At 37.3% G+C, this 24,799-nt stretch overlaps 1 protein-coding gene across 7 annotated transcripts in view; it reads right to left on the bottom strand.

The window, feature by feature from the left end:
• LOC128853691 (uncharacterized) overlaps positions 1 to 24,799 on the bottom strand; it is an 84,958-nt gene that overhangs the window by 33,027 nt on the left and 27,132 nt on the right. For all 7 annotated transcript variants that reach the window (XR_008452370.1, XR_008452369.1, XR_008452368.1 and 4 more), the window contains exons 17-42: positions 24,554 to 24,709; positions 23,920 to 24,104; positions 22,969 to 23,151; positions 21,951 to 22,042; positions 21,606 to 21,775; positions 20,378 to 20,537; positions 19,269 to 19,348; positions 17,920 to 18,100; positions 17,010 to 17,165; positions 16,078 to 16,211; positions 15,201 to 15,359; positions 14,213 to 14,393; positions 13,112 to 13,323; positions 11,206 to 11,394; positions 10,307 to 10,443; positions 8,745 to 8,907; positions 8,547 to 8,633; positions 7,947 to 8,081; positions 7,446 to 7,565; positions 6,449 to 6,666; positions 4,497 to 4,690; positions 4,107 to 4,409; positions 3,139 to 3,368; positions 2,408 to 2,566; positions 2,090 to 2,167; positions 421 to 777 (exon numbers count right to left, since the gene is read on the bottom strand). Coding sequence is in view for 4 of the 7 variants with exons in the window: in XM_054080222.1 (XP_053936197.1) it covers positions 421 to 777; positions 2,090 to 2,167; positions 2,408 to 2,566; positions 3,139 to 3,368; positions 4,107 to 4,409; positions 4,497 to 4,690; positions 6,449 to 6,666; positions 7,446 to 7,565; positions 7,947 to 8,081; positions 8,547 to 8,633; positions 8,745 to 8,907; positions 10,307 to 10,443; positions 11,206 to 11,394; positions 13,112 to 13,323; positions 14,213 to 14,393; positions 15,201 to 15,359; positions 16,078 to 16,211; positions 17,010 to 17,165; positions 17,920 to 18,100; positions 19,269 to 19,348; positions 20,378 to 20,537; positions 21,606 to 21,775; positions 21,951 to 22,042; positions 22,969 to 23,151; positions 23,920 to 24,104; positions 24,554 to 24,709 (4,419 nt within the window). In the remaining 3 variants the exon portion in view is untranslated. The remainder of the gene's footprint in view (positions 1 to 420; positions 778 to 2,089; positions 2,168 to 2,407; positions 2,567 to 3,138; positions 3,369 to 4,106; positions 4,410 to 4,496; positions 4,691 to 6,448; positions 6,667 to 7,445; positions 7,566 to 7,946; positions 8,082 to 8,546; positions 8,634 to 8,744; positions 8,908 to 10,306; positions 10,444 to 11,205; positions 11,395 to 13,111; positions 13,324 to 14,212; positions 14,394 to 15,200; positions 15,360 to 16,077; positions 16,212 to 17,009; positions 17,166 to 17,919; positions 18,101 to 19,268; positions 19,349 to 20,377; positions 20,538 to 21,605; positions 21,776 to 21,950; positions 22,043 to 22,968; positions 23,152 to 23,919; positions 24,105 to 24,553; positions 24,710 to 24,799) is intronic.

The raw sequence follows: 24,799 nt of genomic DNA, 5'->3' as shown, positions 1-24,799 counted from the left end.
GAACAACAGAAAAAGAAACAATAAAAAAAGGTACAGGGAAAAAAAAAACCCTACAACAACCTTTTCATAAGCAATGTAGAAGAAAAAGTTCATAACCTCAAAGAAAACCTTCAAAATTCAAACAGAATTCAAACAGAAATTATGTGATTTTCAGTAGATTCTAAGAGAAAAAAATAATTAAAAAGCATTAAGCAACTATTTTATGGCAACAGCAGTAACATCTCATTGTGTTACTCCAAATTCTCATCTTCAAACACACTCTCGTCTGCAAGCGCTCTAACCCATTGCTCTGCCAGAACAACTTTAATGACCAAAAGTGTCCGTTCCATAATTAATAGTGTCAGGAGATAGTTTTCTGTGATTCACCATGATCTCAAATACACAGACTATAATGCCATACAGAAAACAATTTAGGCTTACCTCTAGACTGACACACTTGTTTCTAAAAGTAAGTGTCCATTCTGTATCTGTCTCATTGCTTGCCAGACTCACTTGTCCATCAGCTCGTACACTGCAAAGCCCAAGGACAATATTAAGCATGCCCTTATACTTGTCACTTCTCATGGCTGAGACTCTCACTTGGTTCTCTCTGTCAATTCCCAGAGACTGAAGCAGAGGCAAAGAATGCTGGAAATCAATCTCCAAATGAGGCTGAATGTTAATGCTGGCACGGAGTTGGAGGCAGGCAAACATGTCATGAAAAGAAACATGCCCAAAGAAGATGACAGGAAAGCTGTTGGCGAACATTGACCCATTCAGTAAAATTCTTGCTGGAGTCTGAAACATTACAGGAAAAACTTTTGTCACATTTGTTTTCTTGTCAGGCCACGTACTGGTTTTAAATGCTCATGTCACTGAAAGAGAACAATTTCCCTACTACCCTGACACCATTTTGTATTCATCCTGCATATTTATAAATGCCTAAAGTAATGGTTGAGATGGCCCAGAATATTTCAGAGTTCTATAATAAAAATATCAGAACCCCTCCCAACTTCATAACTCTGTTAAAATAATTAATAATACCAGAAAACTCAACTGCTATTACTTTTAGCATCACCACTTCTGGTTTTACCATAAGTAAACAGAGCTCTAGCAATGTAAGAATATGTTTGACTCCTCTCAGACCTCAGCAGGAGTGACCAGGTTGTATCCATTTTAAATGAGGAAGAAAGTGAAAAATGATTGTCTTTTTTAGCATTAGAACATACATGGGATTACAATCACTGTGATCGCTGTCTTTCTAGAGACAAATGTAATCTTCTGTAATGTCACTCACAAGAGACGTTTTTAACACGTTCTTAAGAACACGTCAGATTATAAAGGTTATCTTTCTTGAATAGTTCAAGAGCCACAGCGACTTTCACAAACAAATGGTTATCTAGAAAGAACAGAAAATAGAGCAAAACCCAGTACACCAGGACATTCTCAGCTTGTGCCTCCCATGCTCCCTTGTCCAGTTCACATCAGGTTGGCTGCTCAGCAACAGAACACAACCATTTATACTGAGTGCAGTTCTACCTGCCAGAAGATCAGTTTGGAGACTTCAGCTAGAAACATTAACCTGATTCTTGCCTTTTGCCTGGTGCACAACTCTTATCTCATGATATTAGTTTTCTGGTGGGTGTAAGATCTTGCATCAAGCTCTGAAGCAGCACAACTTGATTTTTTTCTGCAGGCTACAGGAATTTTGCCTTCAAAATTGCACCTCTTGGGTCCCTCAACATCCCTTACCTCTACTTGTACTCTGCACTTGGTGTATAACTGTGCACTAAGATGTACATCTGTATCACCTGAATGCAAGTCTATTGACAATTCTGATTTAGAATAAATTAATTCACTGCCTGATGGTGAAACTGAGTGCAACCTTCCCTATGGACCTGTAGTGTTTTTGATACAAAAGTAATCTGATCTGTTTGAACCTGTGAATGTTAAGGGAGTAAAAATACCTAAAAGGGTGTGCAAAACTTCCAGCTAACTCAAATCCATTTCTACATCTGTGACACCTTCCAGTACTTGAATTCTCTTAGTACCTTCTTACTAGGTAAGACAGTAGGTGTTTGATAGGAGAGTTTACAAAGGAAGCCAATACCTCAAAATGATGAAATGCAATTACTCCATTGCAAAGGCCAGAAAGTCGTTTGTTAGCGAACTCTCCACTGCAAGCAACCTGTTGGCATTATCAACAAAACCCATTCAGAGCATGAAATAAAGCAGAGAGGCCTAAAATACAAAGCAGCATGCTAAAAGGCTGCTTTCAGGATAAAAAGCATGAAGATACTAAAATATAGCTGTAAGATTAAACATCCCTTCTGACCTGCTAATTTGCTCTCAAGAGGCAAATTTGAACAGTTGAAAAGGTGCAGCTGAAAGCTACATCCAAACACCATACAGTAGTATTTCTGCTAACCTCCAGTACACGTGGAACAATGTCAGTCAGTCCTCCCACATCATGGTGAAGGGAAAGAGAAATTTCCATAGCACTGCCAGTAGTTTTCTCTACTTCAATTTTGAGCTGTTCCATCTCCACTGTGGTTATTATCCCTGCAGCAATCTTTTTGGTGGAATTCTATGCAAAAAAGAAATCAAATCACAGAAAGAAAAATAACAGCCCAGCAACGACTGGCATAAGGCAGTCTGTGTCACTGTACTTAAACATCACAGCCTGTGTCAGGGCAGCAGCACTGGTAAAATAAAAATGCAAATTCATCAGAATGGCTTCATTTCAAATACAGATTTTCTCTGTTATGCTACACCCTCCGAGTGCCACATATCAATAATTCCTTCTGGCTCAAAAACATGCTGAGAGCATACATTTGAGTCCTAAGGCATACATGATTCATAGAGTCACAGAATCATTAGGTTGGAAAAGACTACTAGGATCATTGAGTCCAACCATTCCTATCAACCCCTAAACCATGTCAGGAACATAGCATCTCATTTAGTCTAGATTCAGCTCCAAGATTTCAGGTGACAGGTACGTAGTATGACAATGAGCCAGAAAACATCTTTCTTTCAAATAGTAATTTATTATATCCCAAAAATGCAGATGCTTTTGGAATAAATTGCACAGGAATAATCTACAGTTATCAGAAATGGTTCTGTTAGAAATTAAATAATCACAGGCAAAACTCTTCTAACCTCATAATAGCCATCAGCTTCCACAACAAAAGGGATCCCATGTTTCTTTATCTTTGAGATGTTGTGCTTTAAACTCACAGATAGGTGGGATTTAGGAGGCTCTGTGGACAATCTCTGACCTCCAAACACAGCGCTAATCATTTCACTGCCACTCTGCAGGGCTATAGTAATGGTGTGATTTCTTGTGCCATGGTCACACATGGCAGCAAGAATGCCATCCAAGGGCAATCCTATTGACAGGGAAGGAAGCAGAATCAACACAATACTTCCAGCTTGTTGTTATGAAATATAGAAAAGATGTATTACAGATTAAGAGAAGCCTTCTATAATTTTTCATAAGAAAAGACAGACACTTACTGATACTACAGTAAGAAAGGACATCACTGACCATATGAAAATCAAATTAAAAAGACTGTTAAATTAAAATGTGGCATGTACTTTGGAAGTCAAGGATTTTTCTTTTCTTAGTAATGGATATCTATCAACAGTTATTAAGTCCAATTCCAGTAGTCAGCTGTTTCAAAACAGGTTTCTTCTTTCCAAAGGGACAAAGGTAATTTATCCATTTAAGATTATTGATAACTTTAGTTCATGAAAACCCTTGATTTTGCTTAGGAAACAACACCTGGCACATTTTAGTCTTCAGTGTGATTTATTCAATGAATTTCAATGTCTCAATTGTGCCCCAAGTAAAAACAGGCATAAAAGTAAGCTTAGAGGAACTGATCAGCATGCAGAAATACAGATGTACAAGAGAGAAATCATTTACTCTGAAGCAGTTCAAAGAGGGTTTAAATAGATCTATATTTTCCCAACAACATTAAAAAGAATGTTGCTAAGACTGGATCACATTTTGTTCCAGTGTGAGCAATGGCAACTCATCTATTTCCACTGGACTGCGTTCCTTTAGATTAATTAACCTTGACACCTCAGTACACCACACCTACAAGCCAAACTTTTCTTCATACCTGCATTTTTCAAAAAGCTGATATTATGTGTGAACATCCCACTGACTCCACTGTGCTCACGACTCATGACATTGGAAAAATCTACAGAAAGGGCTTTCTCATCCACCTGGAAGCTAGCTAGCCCCTTTTTCAACTCTTTACTCAGCTCCAGGTGGCCTTTCAGTTTTGCTTCCATTGGGATTGCCCGACTGCCATTCTGAAACATAGCAAAAGTGATATTGTGTACAGTGGTATTCCCAAACACATTTCTGTTCCTGAGATGGAGTCCGTAGAGTGTTTTGTTGATCATCACATTGATGTTACCTGCAACAGGCAAAAATGATTACTGTGGAGAGTCAGCTTCCTCAGATATCTGCAGACTTAGCAGCCAAACACAGAGTAAAAAAGTACCATCATGAATGTTGTTTTTGCACTTCAGTAATCCATTCAGAGAAAGAAGGTGAGGTATGGTCTCTAATCCAGCAAATGTGTGTTGGATTCTTCCATTTAGGGACAAAACAAAACCAATTTTCTGCTCCCTGGCCCCCATGAAATCCATGTGAAGCCTATTTTCATTAAGCTTCATCTCAGAAGATATCAAAAGTCTAAAAAGACAGAGATAAAAATTGCTAGTAAGATCTTATTATTATGCTTAATTCATGATTGTCAAAACAACCCTCCTTTCACTGAAAGCAGGATCAATGAGAGAAGGGTACTCAGGATCGCATGTGGGCAGCTCTGGAGTATCTCCAAGTCTGGAGACTCCACAGAATTTCTAGGCCACTGTTCCAGTGTTGTGTATCTTTGAGTCAGATGCAGTAAGTACATGCTATGCACCAGATGTTTATAAAACCACTCAGTAAAACTACTTAGTAAAGCCTTCCAGACTGGCAAACTGATTTTTCTTCAAATTGCTTGGATGCTTTCGTTATGATTGTCTTTTTCTTTTATTAGCAGAGTTAGATAGAGTTGGAAATTAACTCCTCTCTGCCACAACATAAAATCTCTCTTCAGTGCTGATTTAAAAGCTGCATTGAGAATTCAGCTTAAACAACCATTACAAATGCCACCACCATTCATTTTGATAAATGAACCAAAAATTATTTATTTTATCTTGGCTCTGAGTTAAGAGTCTTGGAGAAATTCAGCACAGCTTTTTAGGGAAACCTATTGGAGCAACAAGAAACTCAATTTTCAGTGTTTCAGGCATAAGACTGAGACACAATTTTCACATTGCCTTCAACAACCTGTCCATTGAAATGTCTGACTTTCTAGACTCCAGTATACTACACAAAATACCTACAAGTGAAGGCAACCGTATTTTCATATTGTTAAGACATTCCTCCTAGAAACTGGAATCCTCTTGAAAGACTGATGGACAAGTAAAACCTCAGTGAAAATCCACTTCATGGGAAGAAGTGAACATAATTCAGGGAAGTAAGATTCATTTTATCAGTCAGTGACTGAAGTCTGGACAGACTGCATTTTTTAGCAATTCCCCAGAAATATTAAAATCATTTATTTTTCTCTTTTTTCTCCCTGTAGAAAAAAATCACAATTACATTGTCATTCCAGGAATTTTAACTGTCCTATTTTACTTCATGTGAACTGGGCTGCAACAAATTGCTCTGTTACAGCCTGCCCTGGTATTTAAAACAAATGAATGTACTATTGGAAGTCCAGAACTGCAATTAAGCCGCAGAAACACTTGAAATATCTTTCTTGAATCTTTTATCTTGTCTTTCACTAGTAAATGTAATGAGCTTCAACTAAACTATAATAGCTTTTGTTTTCTTTAACTCTGTTTCCTCATTCTCGTTATCTCACCCAACTCCTAAACTGCTAAACACTGGGTCCTCCACAAAAACATCAGCTCCTTCACTGCACACTTTTGTATTTGTGAAATATGAAAAATCAGCTGAAAGACAGATGAAACCTGAGAGGACCAAATTTCTGTTTCCAACCCCTGCCACCTCAGATCTTTCCATAATGCCTAATAAAAGTTTATGATAAACACTGGGAACTGCCCTTGTCCATTGGAACAGCTTGCAAATACTATTCTGAGAGGACAAACAAAGGGGGAGGAAAAAAACAACTGCTGATCTAAACCAAATATAACAGGACCAACTGTTCATTCAAGTTATCTCTATACACAGTCCTTGGAAAGCAACTAGGACATATTAATGTGACATATACCAATATATGAAACACAAAGAGCAAAAGCATGTCCATAACAGGGATAACGCATGAAATGGCATTGGTTCAGTGGCTTCTAGTGCAGCTATATAGAAGTAGTTCCATTTAAATATGCATCACAGGACACTCTTCAGCTCTTCTATTAACCAAAATTCTGATTTCTCTACCTTGATGGAAATATTTTGCCCATGAGCTGGAACTGTATTGATTCTGCGTTTGTCAGGACTGTCTGATGGAGGAAAGCCCTCAATTCGACAGCTCGGGCAGTCTTCCTCTTTTCATTGTTCATATCAACCTCCAGCATCAGCACGTCCCTTCCATCGGAACGAAGATAAAGAGAGCCATTGAAATTGTTCTCACCGTAACTCTTTAGGGCTGCCTGGGCCTACACATAGAGAAAAGAGCAGGACATTAAGGATCTCAAATCATGATGCAGAATACTGAAACACCAGTTTGAGGAATGAGACTGCAGACAAGTTAGACCTTAGATAAAAAGGTGGGGAGCAGAGGAGGAAAGCTGGTTTTAGTGTTTGTCTTTGTTTCTCACTATCTAACTCTAATATTATTAAATTAATCTTGCCCAAGGTGAGTCTGTTTTGTCTGTGAAAATAATGGATAAGTGATCTCTCTGCCTTCACAACCCACTACACAGGATAAACTTATGGCTAGTGAAAGAACTTTTTGAATTGGTAATAAATGCTACAGATGACACCTGATTTTGCATATAGGCCTATCACCATGCTAGAGCTTTCAACAAAAAATTCTGAACTATTTGGAATTTTAAGTACAATTTAACTTGACTTCCAGAGTTTTCTGAATTTCAGTCAAAAAAACAAGCCACGTATTCCAACTGCACTTATCCACCTAGCCAGAACAAACCCTAACCATAAAAAGTTAACTGTTTCCCCAACAATTTACACCTCTCCACTACATCCTTTGAATTCCATATGACCTGACCAGCTTTGCAGCATACACAAACATACATTTGTGTTCCCACACTTGAACGTAGTTGCAAATCAATTTATAGCACAAAGCTAAACAACTGCCAGGTTGACACGTATTCCTAATGCATGCAACAAGCAAGAGACTCAACACAGGTCTGAGTGAATGAACTGCAAAAGCCACGAGTTCAAGTAACAAGACTGTAATAATCAGGGAACTGACCTGTGAAGACATGTTCTTGTTGATGATGGCTTTTACACTCACACCATAGTCAAAGTATTCCAGTTTAGCCTGCCTGGAAAACAGCTCCCCGCTTAGGCCCATTGCTTGTGGAAACTCAAGCTATTAGACAAAGTAAAATGTAAACATAATCACTGCATTCCTATCAATCGCCTTATGTGATCTAATGTCTGAACTTTTACCATGAAATGGAGGATGTGTATAAGCACGTGTGTGTAAAAACATTCTACCAATTTTATCCAAAGACATTGGAAAATAAACCAAACACATTAAAAATGTATGAAAATAAGAAGTCAATGCATCGTTTCTTGCAAGACAGATTATGATTTGATCTGCTGAGATACCTAGAGTCTTTGTCATGGCCAGGACTCTATTGAACTAGCAAGTTTACAAGTGTAAAAGTAACTATAGGTCTAAAAACAATATAATAAACAGCTGCTGAGGTATAAAAAATAAAATGCTATAAATGAGAACTACCAATACCTGGAATGAATGTGTAACATCCATGTGTAAGAGATGTCTAAAATCTGCCTCACTGGATTTGTCCTGATATCTCCCTAGAAAGGTGAGAACATCTTCCTTATTGACCTTCAAGGTAGTTTCAAGTTCATGCTTCACCTAGGTGTTAAGAATATGAACAAGCAAATTGCATCGAGTATTAACCCTGTCACCCCTTCATATGATGAAAAATGGAAGAGTTGTGAGTGATTACACGGGGGCTCAGAAGGAAAAATGAGCAAAGCAGGAAAGAAATAATTGCATTTGGTAAGAAAGATTAGTAGCTACACCTAGACAAGGGTGAGAAGCCTGAATTCATTCTTTCCCAGTACTTATTATTAATATTCATGCATAATATTTTTAAATAACATAACAAGTATTATCATAAATTACTATACAACATATTATTAAATATTATTCTACAAAACATTGTATTACAGAAGCACCAAACACATCATTTTGGTTTCAGCATTTACATGGTGAGGAACTAAAGACCTATAGCAAGTTCGGCCTGAAAAGACGATAAACTGGAAATAAATAAGTAACAAATCTCTCCTACCTGAACTTAGTGGGAAATTTACTCACATTTTGGTGACTTTGAGTTAAAATGCACATTTCAACCTCTTTTGGGAACAATCTGGGGTTATAAGGATGAGTTAAGCCAGCACAAATCTAAAAAAAAGTTTGAGAGGAAATGCAAGGAACATAAGATACATACAGTAAATTACTTATTTACTGGCTTTTTTGGTATGCCAGATTAAAGGAAATTCTGGTATAACTCACATAGGGTTTTTCAGGTTTGTAACCAAGTGTAAGAGTTTGAACTGTTTCCTCCACATCATTTATCAAAACTTTTGTTTCCAAGAAATAGTGTTTTTGCTTTTTGTCAGCAGTAAATGTCTCCTGCAGAAGGAAGCTCTGCAGAATAGGCACTGTAAAAGGATGCCTGGAAAAAAGCGAGAAATCAAACTGTAAAGGATCTTAATAGACAACCTCAAAAAGAAATCACACAGAGTTCAGTCTGAACTCCCAAATTTTCAGTTGCAGATGCCGTTAGGGTGTCAAGTACAGAAGCAAAACACATTAGACAGGACTTCTATGAAATTACTAGTACATAACTACAACTTCAAATGAACTACACACATTCACCAGAATTTCTGGTAAAGAGCTTCCATCCGGGATTTGGTAAAGTCTTGGAAGAGCATTGAACAGGGCAATGCTCTAAAATTCTGGCATGCATAACATACTTCATATATCTGCGTGGCCACAACTGCATTTCAAATAGGGACAGTGTCCAAAAGCTTATGGCAGATCTGAAAATCTCACCTATCAAACAAGTTTTATGCTTTCTGTAGAAACAATATCTGCATGCCAAGAATCCTATGCAACAGATGTTCAGCCACTAACTACATAGTTCTCAGAGTAGTTTACTATTTCAGTGTAATGTTTCTTGGACTTCATTAAATATTTCTGCACATTTACTTAGCTGGATGTCTCAGAAAAATGCATTAACTTTTATTAAGGAGACATTGGATCGCCTTTATACATGTTAGGATACAGCTCTTCGTTCTACATTTATGTATTTTTTCCATTACTGAAAAACTATCTCATGGGTTTTAGCTATCTCCATGACGCACAGTGGCTCCTAAGGGACCCTGTGCACTCCTGCTAACCCTACTATGCCTTAAGAAAGCTGACATGTCCCCAGAGATAATCCAGGTGTCCCAAGTCTGAGCATACACTTTTACCAAGGCCTTCAAGCTGTGTTTTGATAATGGGTAATGAAGAGAGAAATTTCAGAGACAGACAATACCTAGAAGCAGCACACTCACTCTCATCAGGAAATGGAAACATTCCAAAATCTAAATAAGACCGTTTGTATGTGTTTTAAGAGAGATACCTTTGGCTTCAGAACAGATACATTAATTCTAAAGATGAAAAAAAGGCATCTGGATGGCACAGAGGTTCAGATGTGGATTTTGGAACTTCTCACCGCTTCAAAGTCTGGACACCCCATAGATCCTGCTGTTTAAATGAAAGGAGGCTATACATCCAATCGAGTTGCCAACACACTCATTGCCACGGCACACAAGGCCTGTTGCCTTTGACAACTTCATTCACTGTCATTTCAATAAAGGGCAAAAGCTAAACAGATGCAAATAACCATTCCATGAAGTCAGTGAGCTTGAGTAAGTTCAGAGAGTCAGATGGGAGGAAGTGCAGACTTTGTGTATGTGACGTTTCCACTTTGTAAAGGCCAGAACTTTTCCCAAGAGCATCAAGATGCACATTAAATTTAGGCCAAAACATTCTTCTCAGATAGAAATATAACAAGACTACTGAACCTGAAATGGAGGGTTCCACGTTTTTGATAGGGCATCTTCTTGTTCAGCTCTTCTATCTGACCTTCAAACTGCAGTATGATAGGCAGACTTTTATAATCTCTCCATACAATCTTCACAGAAAAGTTTTCCTTCTTAGGCTGCTCTCAAATCATGAGACCAGAAAAGCAAAGGACAATTGCATCAGATTTACTGCATTCATATTCAGGAACATCAATGTGGAACCCACATTGTTTAATAGGGTGCAGCAAGACTGTCATTTCACAGATCAATGCCCTTCTGCTTCTGTTTAAATCCTGATCTTCATTTACAAAGAATTAAAAGTGACATTAGCAGAAAATTGACCTCAGCAGAAAACAAATGCCCTATAATGTATCACTTGAGTGTAACCTATTTGCAACATGAGCAAGGTTTAACTCTGGTTCCAGTACATTTATGTACAAAAACTGATGGGATTTTCAAAGCAGGGAATATTATGAGCAGAAAAATACTTTTTGTTTTAAGGCATCCTTCAAGGAACTGATCAAATTAACCGTCCAAAGTATCTCTTTGGAGGACAAAGCCTTCAAAATCTGCCATATATCTGCATCAATATGTAAGTAATCACATCTACATCTCTCTCTCTAGCCATGCAGTCTCTTTGTCCTCTCCCCTGATTTTCTGTCTGTAGTTGGCCTCTCAAATATGTCAGAAGTACTCATAACTACATCATACATGTTTTTGTTTGCTTTCTTTTTGAATCTAGTTTTACTTTGCAGGTTGTCAGACCAGATAGAAATAGAAGTAGCCCTAGAAATGTTTAAGTTTCAAAACTAGCAGTAACATCTCTCAGGAAGGTGGCAGACCTGAAAAAAAACACATAGTGCTGAATCAGAGAAATGGCATTTGTATTTCTTTCTTACCAGAGGCAGATTCTGATAGTTCACTGTGAAGTTAAATTCCTGTTTTGTACTCTTTATCTTAAAAAAGAGAAGTTTGGCTTGTTCATTATTGTCCAAATGAATCTCAGTCTTCACTAGCTGATTCCACAGAGATATTATTTCACTATAGCTATGCAGAACATTCCTCCCAAGATGATTAAATGTGGACGCCTGAAAAATAAAAATGCACACCTTAGTCTGCCTGAGTCAGGACAAAGAGAATCCTATTGTGCCAGTAGCACAGCACAGCTATAAAAAGAAAGCATTTTGTTGGATATGATCATTATAAGAACTTTTAGAAAGTATGCCAGCTTTTCCATTATCAAAATATTCTGAATTGCCATAAAGATCTCAAAAGTTTGTTTTATCTCCTCTAAACAAGGGAAAGAAAAGAAGCTAAGTAGTTGGAAAGAAAAGAGCCGATGAACATTTTTTCCTCATTCAAGATTGTTTCTCACAATCCTCCACGCTGTGCCTGAACCAGCAGAGATGTAATGAGGGAAAGTTGCGGTTCAGAATAAAGGAAAGCCTTAAACATAAACCTATGTTAAAGACTTAGACAATTGCAGTGGGTTCTAAAGCAAAAGCAAACATTTCAGGCTCTCATCTCATTTATACAGAGGCAGATAAGAAGTTACGCTTCTATACTTTGAATACCAACAGAGGTTTCTTACATTGCTTAATGCACAGTAACTGTGATGAAATCACTTTTAAGCCTCTGTTGCTAGCACAGTCTAAAATAAATCAGAAGGAAGCTTAGAATCCACAAACTCTGGGCACATGGATTACACCCAGAAGATATTTAATGATTTAATGGAAAGTGAAAGAATTCCAACAGAAAAGACAGAAGACTACACAATGTGAACCTACTACTGAAGGTTCTCACCAGGTTTGAGGGAGACAGGACTCATTCTCTGAGTCGCAACAAAAGAAATAACCCTTCATTTCTCAGGACTGTTCCCAGCCACTCAACTATCCAGCCCTCTAGCCTGCAGCAGAGTTACTGTTTCTCCTGCAGAATCTGTTCACACTGCAGTTACCTGTAGAAATACTGACTCATTTTGTAGAGATACAGTGGGATAAAAAGTAGCAACAAGAAGACCTCAGTGGTAAAGGTGATGGGCAAGATCAGAGCGCTAATACTAATGAAGCTCCAAATACTCATGGAAAATTATTACAAACAGCACCATATCAAGAGGCAGCAAGTGCTACGAACTATATAACAGCCTGTTGAGCAGGATACTCTACAGCAAGAGGCAGGTTACGTTCTTCTCAGGCAGAAGATGCCTTCAAATCTAATTCCTCTAATATAGGTGAATGCTGTAATCACTGGGCTCTGTATTTAGAAGTTTGGTTGTTGTTCTTCCTATTTCTTAAATGAAAAACACTCTCAGCTGTTAATAACACTAAGGAACAAGTTTTAAACATTTCTCATATCATGATCCAATTTTCCTACTTCCTGAAACTCATGGGGGGCAGAGAGGAGGGAGAGAGAAAACTTTAAAATAATAATAATTATTTGGATACCCCTAGGCAGAACTCTGCCACCAAGTAGTTGGGCTTTCTGCAGGGAGCAATGGATGCCCATTCCAAAGACCGGCAAAGGTGTTGACCCTAACATTTTTTCAAAGCTAATAATGAGACCTTGGCTGAGGTGACTCGGCTGCCCCAGAGAAAGAACAGCTCATCATTCAAGCACAGAAAACAGGTGAACATAGGGATTTCAAGACGCTCTCCTATAAGCCAGCACACAGCCCACGAGTTTCTCAAACAAGCTACTTCACATAGCACGCTGAGCAAGCATAATTTCAGTCTGGTGACAGTTTGGTATCTATCACAAAGTTCCGTCATCAAAGCTCTATGATACAGGAGGTGTCACATTACTAACCTGCAGGTACGTGGTTGCTGGTGTGTAAATATGAACTTTCCCTTCCTTTTCATTGCCTTGATCTTTATAGAATAGCTCTGCTATGAGATGCTTAATGGAAAGCGCTTTCCCAGTTGTCAGTTCCATAGTCAACAAATAAGCAGAAAGTTGAGGCTGATGTAGGTTGTGAGCTGTGTACAGATATAGCCATGGGGTGTCTACATTTAATCCACCTGGAAAGAACAGACATTAAAGCTGGCAGAGAAGTGAGATTTCAAGCTGCCTGGATTCTAACTTCGCAACAAAGCTGACAAGATGCTGGGTTTTTAGAATGAGGCCAAAATGCTACCAAAACCTACTCTCTTCCAGGGGTCAAAATTTCTTTACGGTATATTATGAAATTAATGTCCTTCACTAGCATAACATACCACATAGTGTAACACATAAGAAGGTTTGCTAATAAATGGAAATTTATCAATTCCAGTACCTAAATGGCACCAGGAAAGAGGTGTTGCATGGTTTGCAATAAAATGTGACATCTTTACTTGAACTGTAAGTCCATAGCCACTACTCACATAATCACAATAATGGCCTTAATCAAAGCTGTTATGGCAGATGCCAACACAGAAATTCAACTCTGCAAGACACACATTCTGAGCAAGATTTGTGTGTTATTTTGGAAACTGGTTTCTAGACAGCTCAGCATATTTCTGTCTGACAAGTTGCTGAAATATCATTAGTAAATTGTTGAAATTTTGCTGGTTATTTATCAAATTACACCATTCCCTCATTCTGATACAGCTCAGTAACTCAATTATTCTATGACAAACACTCAAAAAGTAATGTCCAACTATTTAGAACTTCAGAATTAATCTAACCTTAGTTTGTTTCATCTTATCAAGAGAAAAATCTCATCGAGTCTACTGTAGCAAGCCAGTTGTTTGGCATTAGTAAGGATCCAAGGCAGGAGGCTTGTCTAGATAACCTCCAGGGTCTGTCTCTTCCAACCAGTACTTTTATGATTTTGTTACACCCATGCAAAACTACCTAAGAAAATCCCAGCTGCAACTTCCAATGCCTGCTTTTCTAATCACAGACTGGGAATGGTTTATGGTACTTCACCTTCCCACTTCTTCAGGCCATTTCTGGATGCATCTTTCCACTGCAGCCCAACCACAAACGGCACGTGGTCATTATACTGCACCTCAAAGTTAGTGCTGCTCTGCAAATAAACCTGGGAGCTGTGTGAGTGCTGCAGCTGGGTTCTATAATTCACCTGCTTTTCCAGGACTCGCATGGTAAACTGAAAAACAAGTGAAGTAATTTTAAATAAAAGCAGGATGCCATATTCAGGGCTGTCTAAGCTAACACACATGCAGGAAGGTGACAGCTTGTGCCTCTGCTCTACACGTTTGTCATTCACTTTATCACTTTTCATGCAAGCTGATCAATTACAGATTGGGATTTGTTTAATACCCATTTGTTACATGTACTGGACATTCAAAGAGGAAAAGTTTAACTAATTCGTAGACCATCTACTTTGTTGGAAAAAAAAAAACGTCTGTAATTCTGGGTCAGTCTATGCTGGGTTCACTAATAAATTCTATGCTTACAGGTACTATCTATGGAAATATAATAATGACAATCCACCTCAGAAAACTATTATCTATTCTAAGACAATAAGAGAAAACCTGCAGCTTCTAAGAAACAACACAAACATTTCCAGAAACAGTTTCTGTAGCTTCTGTAAAAACTTCCTACAAATAAAACAAAAGATAACAGGGTCAAAAGCCACCTTTATAAATCTCTGTGAGGCTTTAATATGTGCAAACACTGCAAAAAACTCAGTCCACATTACACCCAAACTTTTCCAGTATTTGAAAAATCTATCTACTGGTTTTGTCTTGGTCATTTTAAATGTCAGTGAACTTTATGTTCCTGGGTTAATACCTTGCCTAACTTGAACTTATTAGGTCTGGATTTCTGACTTCTATTATTAATACATAACACACACAAAAAAGTATTAATAAATATACTCATCCCAAATTTCTTCTCAGTTGGCCTGTGAAATATTTGAAGTGAAGTCTTACTATTCCACAGTCATGATTACCTCCATGAAATAGTTGACTAGAGATGAACTGGAGCTGTTCTTAAATGCTTGGCTGATCAGCAATTTTTTCTTGTTGTTTATTTCATCATAGTGTTTCCCATAGCTCACTTCCATCTGGGAGGAAAGCCAATATGCATTTGCTTCATGTTTCAGGTGAACCTAAAGAATAAAAAAATCCATCTTTTTCTGGCAAACCATGCTTTCTCCTTTATTCACTGCTATTAACTGCCTGTGGAAATATTTCCAAGTAGCAAGCAAAAGTAAATCAGAACTTTTCCAAAGAAAAACCATGTTCCAGCAGAAGATGTAAATTCAGTGTACAAAGCCCAATTCAACTTGGACCAAAAGCAAATCTGAAAGGATATAAAATTTTCCTTTAATGTATATGCTTATTTTTCACCCAGCTCTCTGTTCTGCACCAAATACCCAGTATTAACAGTGGTTTGCCTTTAAATTAACTTTTGTCTTTGTGCTGTCTGTCAAGGAAGAAATTTTAAACAGATCTGCTTTTCTGCATGAAAGTGTGACGCGTACTGAAATTTCTGAGGAAGCACACAAACCTGAACCAGAAAACTGTAAAATGCCTTCTTTTCCAGACATACAACTTATGATGAATAAGCAAAGAGAATTCCTGACTTCTAGTTACAAGAAGGATAGAATAAGGTAAATCATAAGCTTATTAATACTATTGTTTTATACAGAAAAAAACCCTTCACAGCAAACATTCTGCAGAAGTTCTGTCACCACAAATTAGCAACTTGACTAGATACCTATATCTACGCAGAAAGCAAAGAGAAACAAGATGAGAAGAAAAGGACTGAGTGACACAAGGGTACTCAGCACACAAGTACACAAGTGCTTTGGTCCACATCTCTACCTTGTGATTATAGGTAAGAGTCTGTGTACAGTGAAATTCATGCCCGATGTCAAGTTTGTACACGCCATGTGCACCTGTCTCCTCCTCAATCTTCTGCCGCATACTACATTGATGATGAAGATTTTTTGCCTCTCCTGTTCAAGTTAAATCACAAAGTTACCTACTCAAATCACATGTAAACTTTCAAAATGTTAATAGTATAAATCTACTGCTGGCTTCAAAGTTTCTATTTCTCAAAAAACATTAAAGTGAGATTTGTCTATTTTTACAGATATATACTCATTGATTTATCCTGTGAATCCAAAGGAAAACTTGCATTTAATGAACTTGCATTTAAGAACAGTGAGTTTGTATTTGCTAAATAAGTGATTTACATCACTAAAATATGGATATATGTAAACATATATAATGATATTTTTCATATGATATATGAAAACATATATAATCCTCCTGTAGTGCTTATCATGATGAGCTAGTACAAGTATTCGATACCTTGATATAACTGTACCGATGTTCACCTGCTTTGTCCAACAAAATCAACACACAGTTCATACACTGCAGTCAGGACAGCACAGCCAACTGCTCCCTAGAAACAGTCCCTCATGCTTTTAAGCCTATGTATGCAACCAGTCATTTTGTATAAACACCTGAGAACACAAATCAATTAGGAACAACTCTCATTGAATAAATGATATTTAATCAAAAGTTGGACATGCTTGTGAAAAGCATATTAAAAAAATGAATTGTTTTTATGCAGACTCAAAGAGTAAAGTTCATCCAAGTGATAAGAGAAACCTGTCCTAGGTCTCAGATCACTGTTTGAAAATCAAATTAAATCTTTCTTGTTAAGAGAGTGTCCTAATCATACAGGCAAATAACTTGCTGAAAAATGAAACAAACAATGCTTTTACTTTCCCTCTTTTTCACTGTACCTAGGAGGCCATATTTTATCCTCAAACCATGAGACCACAAGCCCTCGTGTTGCTGGAGAAGACCGATGATATGAAATCCCAGAAGACCTGGAAGGTGAGTCTCCCCTTCCAATGAGTATTGTCTCAGCTTATCACCAACCTTTTTCTCCAGAAATGCTACAAAAAAGAGAAGTGATTATGCAGTGGGAGAACAAGCATTTAGTTTAGCCAGGAAAAGGAATACTACAGTGGGAAAACCACAAACGCATTCAGTCTCATCCCATCTAACTGAGGAACTCCACGATGTACTCCTTCTGTAGTAATCAAAAAGACAAAGCAGGATGGTCAGTCTTTTCTCCAACTGCATGTATGGCCTGTAGACCATATTTCTCAGATACTGCTTAAAGTTTAGTGTAATGCCACCAGCCAGAGCTGCTTCTTCTGTATTAACTTACCTTTTAATTAACTGATGTTATACAAATAGTAAAGCCCTTACTTTCTCTCATATTTTCCTCTTAGTATAAGAAAAAAAAAAAGACAAAACATTACAAGATTTTTAGAACAGCTCTTAAGAGACAATTTAGCTACACAGACTTGTTTGTACTGTTTTGTACTAAAAAAAAGTGAAAACCAGAAAATATTCTAAGAGCTGTTATTGTTTCAGTGGGTTTTTTTGTTAAGTGATGCCTTAAGTGTTATTTCCTCCACCACCTTCAACAGTCATTAAAAATAGAATTAAAAACTGAATTATTTTATAATTCCTATTATTTTGAAATACGTTAGGACTAATTTATCAACAATAACCAATTTAAAAAAACAGTACTACTGATTTGAAAGAAACTTTAGAAATACGTGCCCCAAAATAGGCAACCCTAATATATAAAGGCTCCACAACTCACATTTATATGGCAAATACTTATTGTCCTCTAACCTGAAAGAAATGCAGCATCCTTCAATAAATTATTCAGGGATACTGAAAAAGCTATCTTCTTGCCAAGCTGTTTAGTGATGTTTCCTGACAGAATGACAGGACTGCTCTGCTTTATCAGCTTTAGCTCCAGTTGGGTCATGTATCTCTGCTCTCCACTCAGCATCTGCAAATCTGTCATTCCCTAGAATGAGCAAACAAATAAAAACCAAAACCAAATCCCATACCATTCAACAGTACAAACTGATTAAGTTTTGAGGAAGCAAGAGTAAAGAGTTGAGCATTTCAGAAATGAGAGGAGTAAGTATTTTTTTACATACACCCACATTCTCCCTTCCAACCCCTCAACCCGTAAAACTTGCTGTTACTAAATAACAGGGAAAAAGGATGGATTTGTTTTTCCAGTTATACCAAAATCACAGCGGTGTGGGATGCTATTTCCTTCACCTCCTGCAGGATTCAGTAGTGACTGAGATCACCAAGAATGTTACAATACTGGGCCAAAAAAAATATGGTGTTACTGAAAATACCGGCAGTCTCGCAGACATAACTAGATTTAGGCTATATTAGATGCAAATGCAACAACTCAAAACGCTAATTAGTGTTTGGGTTCATGAGAAACATCCCAAACATCTTTGTTAATATATTACTCTAGAAAAAAATAATCTGTTAAATAATGTGCTTCCTGTCGGAAAATGCAGAGTGTTTGAGATCAATTGGTTTTGGAGGCCCACCTAAGACAAGGCATCCTGCTATGCATATCAATCGCATAATGAAAAAATTGTTCAAGTTCTGGAATATAAACAAAAATGTCAGAGTTTCAGCAATAAACTCCCACCTGCATTTTGTTTTCTTTTTCATTTCAGAGTTCAAACATTGGCATTCTCTTGCTTATTTCCTAGTGCTTAAAAAAAAATAAATCTGGGATACAAAGAATCTCTGCATCTCAGAGATTCTTATGTCTACAGAATCCACAAAAGCGAAGCAATTAGCCTGGGCTTACTCAGAGTCTTCACATATGGTCAGAATAAAGGTCAGAAAAACCATGTGACCACATATGCACATAAGGATCCTCTCTACTGACTTAACACTGGAAGCAACCCAAAGGTTCCGAGTACATCTGAATGTGAAAAAATTGCTGTAGATTACTTGCAGAAGTCATGTCTTAAAAGCTCTTAGAACACAGCAATTTAGCACTGAGTCTATCTTAAAATGTCTATGGGAGAGAGAACTGCAATTTCTATTTCTCTGATGGATTGCTCACAAAACTATGTGTGTTTTTCATTGCCTTTCTTTTCTGTGTTTATTTTAGCATTCACTCTAGTATGAGACCTCATGACCTGAAAACATACCTTAATGTAATATATGTCTCGGTCATCTATTATCAGCTCCAGGTGTCCAATTCGTGAATTCTTAGAAAACTCAATTCTCCCTTGGACAAAATAAAACACTTTACTATTTCTGGACATACACCGTTCAGAGATGTTTCATGAAACTGTACTCAAAATGAGGTGCCATTGTTGTGAACAATATATTTACAGAGTAAAACCACAATAAACATCAGAGCAAAGGAGAACAGTTAGGAACATGGTTTGCAAAGGCACTGAAGTGTCCCCAGAATACACATCTCATTCGGAAAGGATGTGCTGAGAATACTCATTGAGAAGAGGCAACAAAGCTGTCTCCAACAAACCAACTTAGTTCTGGAAATGATTTATACACTTCTGCTAGGCCTGTGCTAAAACGTGTAGGCTCTGTTGTGCTGTGGGGACATTTCATAAGCGCAGAACAAAGCTTTGCATGCATTGTGCAGGTAAATCTTATATGCAATCCATTTTAAAATAACCAGGACGAAAAAAAAATCTGGAGGGACAAATTCTAAATATCTCATGTGGTAGAATACATAAAACAAAATATCACTTGACCAGCATGTCAAAGAAGCTGAAATATGTTGTCTGTATTACTACTATACATTTTTCAGTTTATATTTCATCACGTTTGTTGGGCTTTTTTCTGTGTTACACTGTGATTGAAATGTGTTTTTTTTATTGTAATGCACAGCAATATCACAGCCAGTACTTAATTGCTACAAGTAATTTTGTATAACTACCAGAATACAGCAAACTAAAATTCAGCAACAGTATGGCCAATTCAGCATCTGTAAGAGATTACAGAAAAATACTCTTATAATTCGTTAAGGTGTAACTTCATCTATACCAGTAGCAGCTTTCCTCTTTCATGTGAGTTTGTGAATGGGGTACTGAACCTGTGACTGTGCAAAACACTCCTAACCAAGATGCAAAAATACTGGGAATGGCTGTTAACTGAATGGCTATCACACAATAATGTAGTTTTAGCACTATATTATTGACTGAAATATATTGATATTTCTCTGTTAATGCTAATTAAGTTCTCCTAACTGACATGAACTGCTGATTTGGTTCTTAGTTGAAAAACCTACCAATGATCTCGATTTTTTTCTTAGGATGCGTAAATTGGATTCTGAATTTCTTCTGTGGGATGCTAAAATTTAGGTCAACACTAACATCTCTTTTCAAGTCTGACTTTGGAGTCCCAATGAAGAAGTGAAGGACAGCTTCATTTGGGATCCATGAATTCTCCTGAAAGAAAGAAAGGATAACCACATTTGCAACCGGCACAGCATTACAAACAATTTATCACACTGAGTTACACCACACAGTGATAGCCATCTTCACCACTACAATAATTTTTTACCTATCTGTTTTCAAGATTTTCAGCAAGAAAATTCTATTTTTCACAGACTGTATTTCCCATTCCCTGTCCAGAGCTTGTCTTGGGAAATGCTGTCTGAACACCTTGAATTTCAAAGCACACTCACATCCTCTTTAAATTATAATGAATCCTCCCAAATTTTATGGAAAACCAGACCATACTTCCAGTTATAAGTTTAAGCACTATATCTAAGGCCTAAGTGACCAGCTTTTGGCAGAGCTACCATAAGCCCCTACACACTGGTGTCAGCAGTAGATACACTATATGGTGTCATGACCTGCCTTGGGTGCCAGTTTCAGCCTCGCCCGACCTACAGGTATCAGATCCTCCAGCAGAGATTGCCTTTCCTGCTTTTATTAGAGAAAGTCAGAAAAACAAAATCACAAAGGGAAAGTTAGCCTCTTCCAGTCTTTGCCCATGTTAAACACCTAGAAAAAGCCACTAATTCTTACCTTCACCTGTACAAGCTAAAAACCACTCCTTCCCTAGGCCTGCCCAGACAAACATATTAAAACAACCACCAGCCATCTGGAATGCCTAACTGCTGCTTTTATACAAGGTGCTTAATGCAAATTAACACTTTGGAGTTTGAGGGGTTTTGTCACAAAGAGAAACAAGTCATTGAAGCGAGGCCAGGTTGTTTAGTACTGGGCACCAAGTCGAAAATCCTGGTCTCTGCTCCCAGCTCTATCAGTCTTATTTAACCAAATGACTTAATATTTGTGTGCACTGTTTTGTGTATGGAAATAGTATGTACCTACTATCAGAATCGGTAATTTGTTTTCAACATATTTCTCACTATAATGGAAATATAAATAATTATAACGTAGATCTCAAAAGCCAGTTAAGTTGAATTTAGAGTACTGAGATATACCATTCTTTCATCAGCATAATAAACTAAAAGTAAAGCAAAGTAAAGCATGCCATAATGGTACCTGAGGAATATAGTTATATGCAGCTTCCAGAACGTACTGCTGCAGGCCTCTGTCTTGCTTAGTTAATGTGACAGCCATTCTCAAAGGCCCAGTAAGGGGGAAAACCAAACCATTGGCTGAGTCAGGATATGACATTTCAGAACACAGCTGCCAGCCAATAATCTCAGACACTGGTGGAAGATAACAGTTGAACATTCAGTTACAACAACAAACAAAAATACATGCAAATTAATCTTCCATTGAAGACCTCTTAGAAATAACATGTAAAAAATAAATTCTACTGAATAAAATGAAATATCATGGATATTTCAGAATGATCAAGACAAACATAACAGCTAGACTCACCTTCCTCCCTAGTGCAAGATCTGGTTTCTATGTTGTCTTGGAAAACATCTATATCTTCTGTCTCATCCACCATTGTGAAGTAGAGTTTAGAGCTAGAACCAAGAATTTCAAAGGGTCACTTAAAAACAATTATGCTAAAGTTACAGAAATATAAAAACAAAATTCTCAGTTATATGCCATCTTCTCTCAGATGGGAAAAACAAGAAAGATGAAGTTCAGCTAAGGCCAGCCTACATTTCTACTAACTAGCACTGATTTTCATCTACTGTTTCCATGTTTAATCTGTCACTTTCTTGAGATTCTTCTGCAGTTCTTCACAGTCATTATCAGATTTTTATGTTCTGAGCAATTTGGTATGGTCAGCTTATTGTAACTCCACTCACTTTCTGGCCTCTAGACATATATTTTTCCCCTTAGACTACGTATGGGCATCAATTTTGCTCCAGTCTTGAAGTTCTTTCAGAACTTCACTAACTTGCATGCACAAGAATCACAGTCTCTGTACTTGGTGGGATAAAGAGAGTTAATGCACTACCTCATAGACTCTACAGTCAGTCTCTTGTTCAAATAATGCACAATACACACTTGTGATTATTTTGACTTTCACTCTGGTCTGTCATCCATCCCAGCTGACAGAAATAGAATTACATCAGTAAGTTTCCCAGAGTCCTAAAGGAATGGATGGTTTAAATGCAAAGCCCAGAGTCCAAATACAAGAAAAAGCCAGCAGAAAACAAAAAGGAAAAAAAAGAGCTAAAAAGCATAGCTTGCATTAACACAAGTAACTAATTTGCTTATCAACTGACAGTCGTTGACACATTTTACAATGTGACTTTTACCTAACATTAAAGAACCTAACTAAAAACTCATCAGAAGGGTATGATCACACCTTGTTAACAGAAAGTTTGTTTTCTGAAAAAATATATTTCTGCTCTATTATTGAGCCTGCCAGTTAATTTTTAATTCAAGAAAGTTATCATGGCTACTATTTTAGGAGGATGTCCTTGCTTAATCTTACCTGAAGTTAATGATCTCCATAGATTCTTGTGGAGTGTTCAAGAAAACTTGCAGCTCTTGCCCTTTTTTTACCTGGATTCCCCCATCAAGACTTGTAGATGTCCTCATTCCTGTTAACCAGCTTAGGCCAGCTTTTCCCAGAGATCCCACAATTCCCATTTGGACAGAAAGCTGGACAAATGCACTGTTGAAAGATTCAAATACGTATTCTTCTATGAATAGCACTTTCTTTTTAAAGCATTTACTTTAAACCATAGTCTGTTCATCCTTTTCAATAAATATATAGTGCTTAATGCTGTAACACAGCACTTTCTAACACTGACATCATAATGACTTTCTTGTTTCAGGAAATAAATGAAAAAAAATATATGTACACAGACATACACTTTTAACATGAATTCAAGTATAGCTTTACCAGATATTCTAAGTGAGAGTTTTGAACCCAGACTTCAGCATAAAATACCAGGAAAGGGAAAGTGACTAGGAGTGTCACAGTGTAAGTTTATCTGTCTATACAGCACTTCATGAAGTTTAGTGAATGCACAGGTAAGGAGACAGGGTTAAATCATCCATTGGTTTGCAGATACATAACCTGTAACTGCACATCTGATCCTCAGAAAAATCTGAAATGCCATTCCATGGAACAGGTAAAGCATTCAGAAGATCATCTACGTGTGTTTAGGAATTTGATTTAGAGATATGGAGGAACGTTAAGCTCAAAACAGTACTGGAAAAGCATATCAATAGACTTCAAAATCAAACACGCAGGACAAGAAACCCGTGCTGTCCTCACAGCACAGTAACTACTCAGCAATATAAGGCAGATGAGTGCTTGACTTCTTCAGGAATCTCCTAATTAATCACAATGGACTTCCACATAAAACTTTCACATTAGGAATTGGCACTTCTCAACACGAATATGTGAGCGTGACACATTTGCAGCAGTTATTACCTTGGCTTGACATATCCGTTCAGAAAGAAATTTGACTGTTGTTCAAAATCCGCATTCCCTTTGATTTTTATGTTGACTGCTGCTGAAGCATTGACTGCTAGCTGAACAGGAACGCCTGAAATAGCTGGAAACTGCAGTTCCTCAGTGGCCAAACTCAGCCTTCTATTAAACTGGACCTCTTGCCCCTGTGGTGAGAAAATTTAAAAAAAAAAAAAAAATTATTCTGCATAATAAAGTCAGCATTCAAGAATGTTTCGAGATAAAACTATCCGCTGCATTTGTCCACTGTGAAAGTGTTTTTAGCTGAGCAGGTTTGGGAAATAAGGCAGAAAGCAGTCTAAGCCTGCATCTGGCCAGGGCATGAATTAGGCACTACCCCTACCCAGCAGAAGAAAGAATTATTTTTAATTTAAGCATGGATGGATTTGAATGAGTAACGCAAGAGATAAGGACTGTCAGACAATAGAACCAGTCCTTGTCTAAAGTATCAAATGCATCAACCAAATACATACTGGTGTCTTTTAGAGTTCAATTTAGAAAAAAAGTAAGTAATATTTTTTATTTTTTACATAGCTGGCAGAAAGTAGGTTTTCAAAGCATTTACTTTCAAATAGAAAAAAAAGATTCCTTTTACCTTTAGAAGTTTGACAGCCAACTCAGCTAGATTTAGAGAATAATATTTCATTTGCTTTCTTAAATCTTCACAATTCAAGAAGCTAAGTTCATTTCCAAAGATCTTCACACTTAGCTCACATTTCAGTGCTTCCTTTCTCACTGTTCTCTCAGTGAACTGATGTGATAACAAAATATATCAGGAAGAGAATGATGTTTATACTAATTCTTTTCAAATTCATAAACAACAATTCCTCAGTGCTAGCTA

The sequence above is a fragment of the Cuculus canorus genome, chromosome 15 (genome assembly GCF_017976375.1).
Source record: "Cuculus canorus isolate bCucCan1 chromosome 15, bCucCan1.pri, whole genome shotgun sequence".
In the NCBI taxonomy this organism is placed as follows: Eukaryota; Metazoa; Chordata; class Aves; order Cuculiformes; family Cuculidae; genus Cuculus; species Cuculus canorus.
The sequence above is the reverse complement of the archived record's forward strand: the minus strand, read 5'-3'. Positions and strand labels throughout refer to the sequence as shown.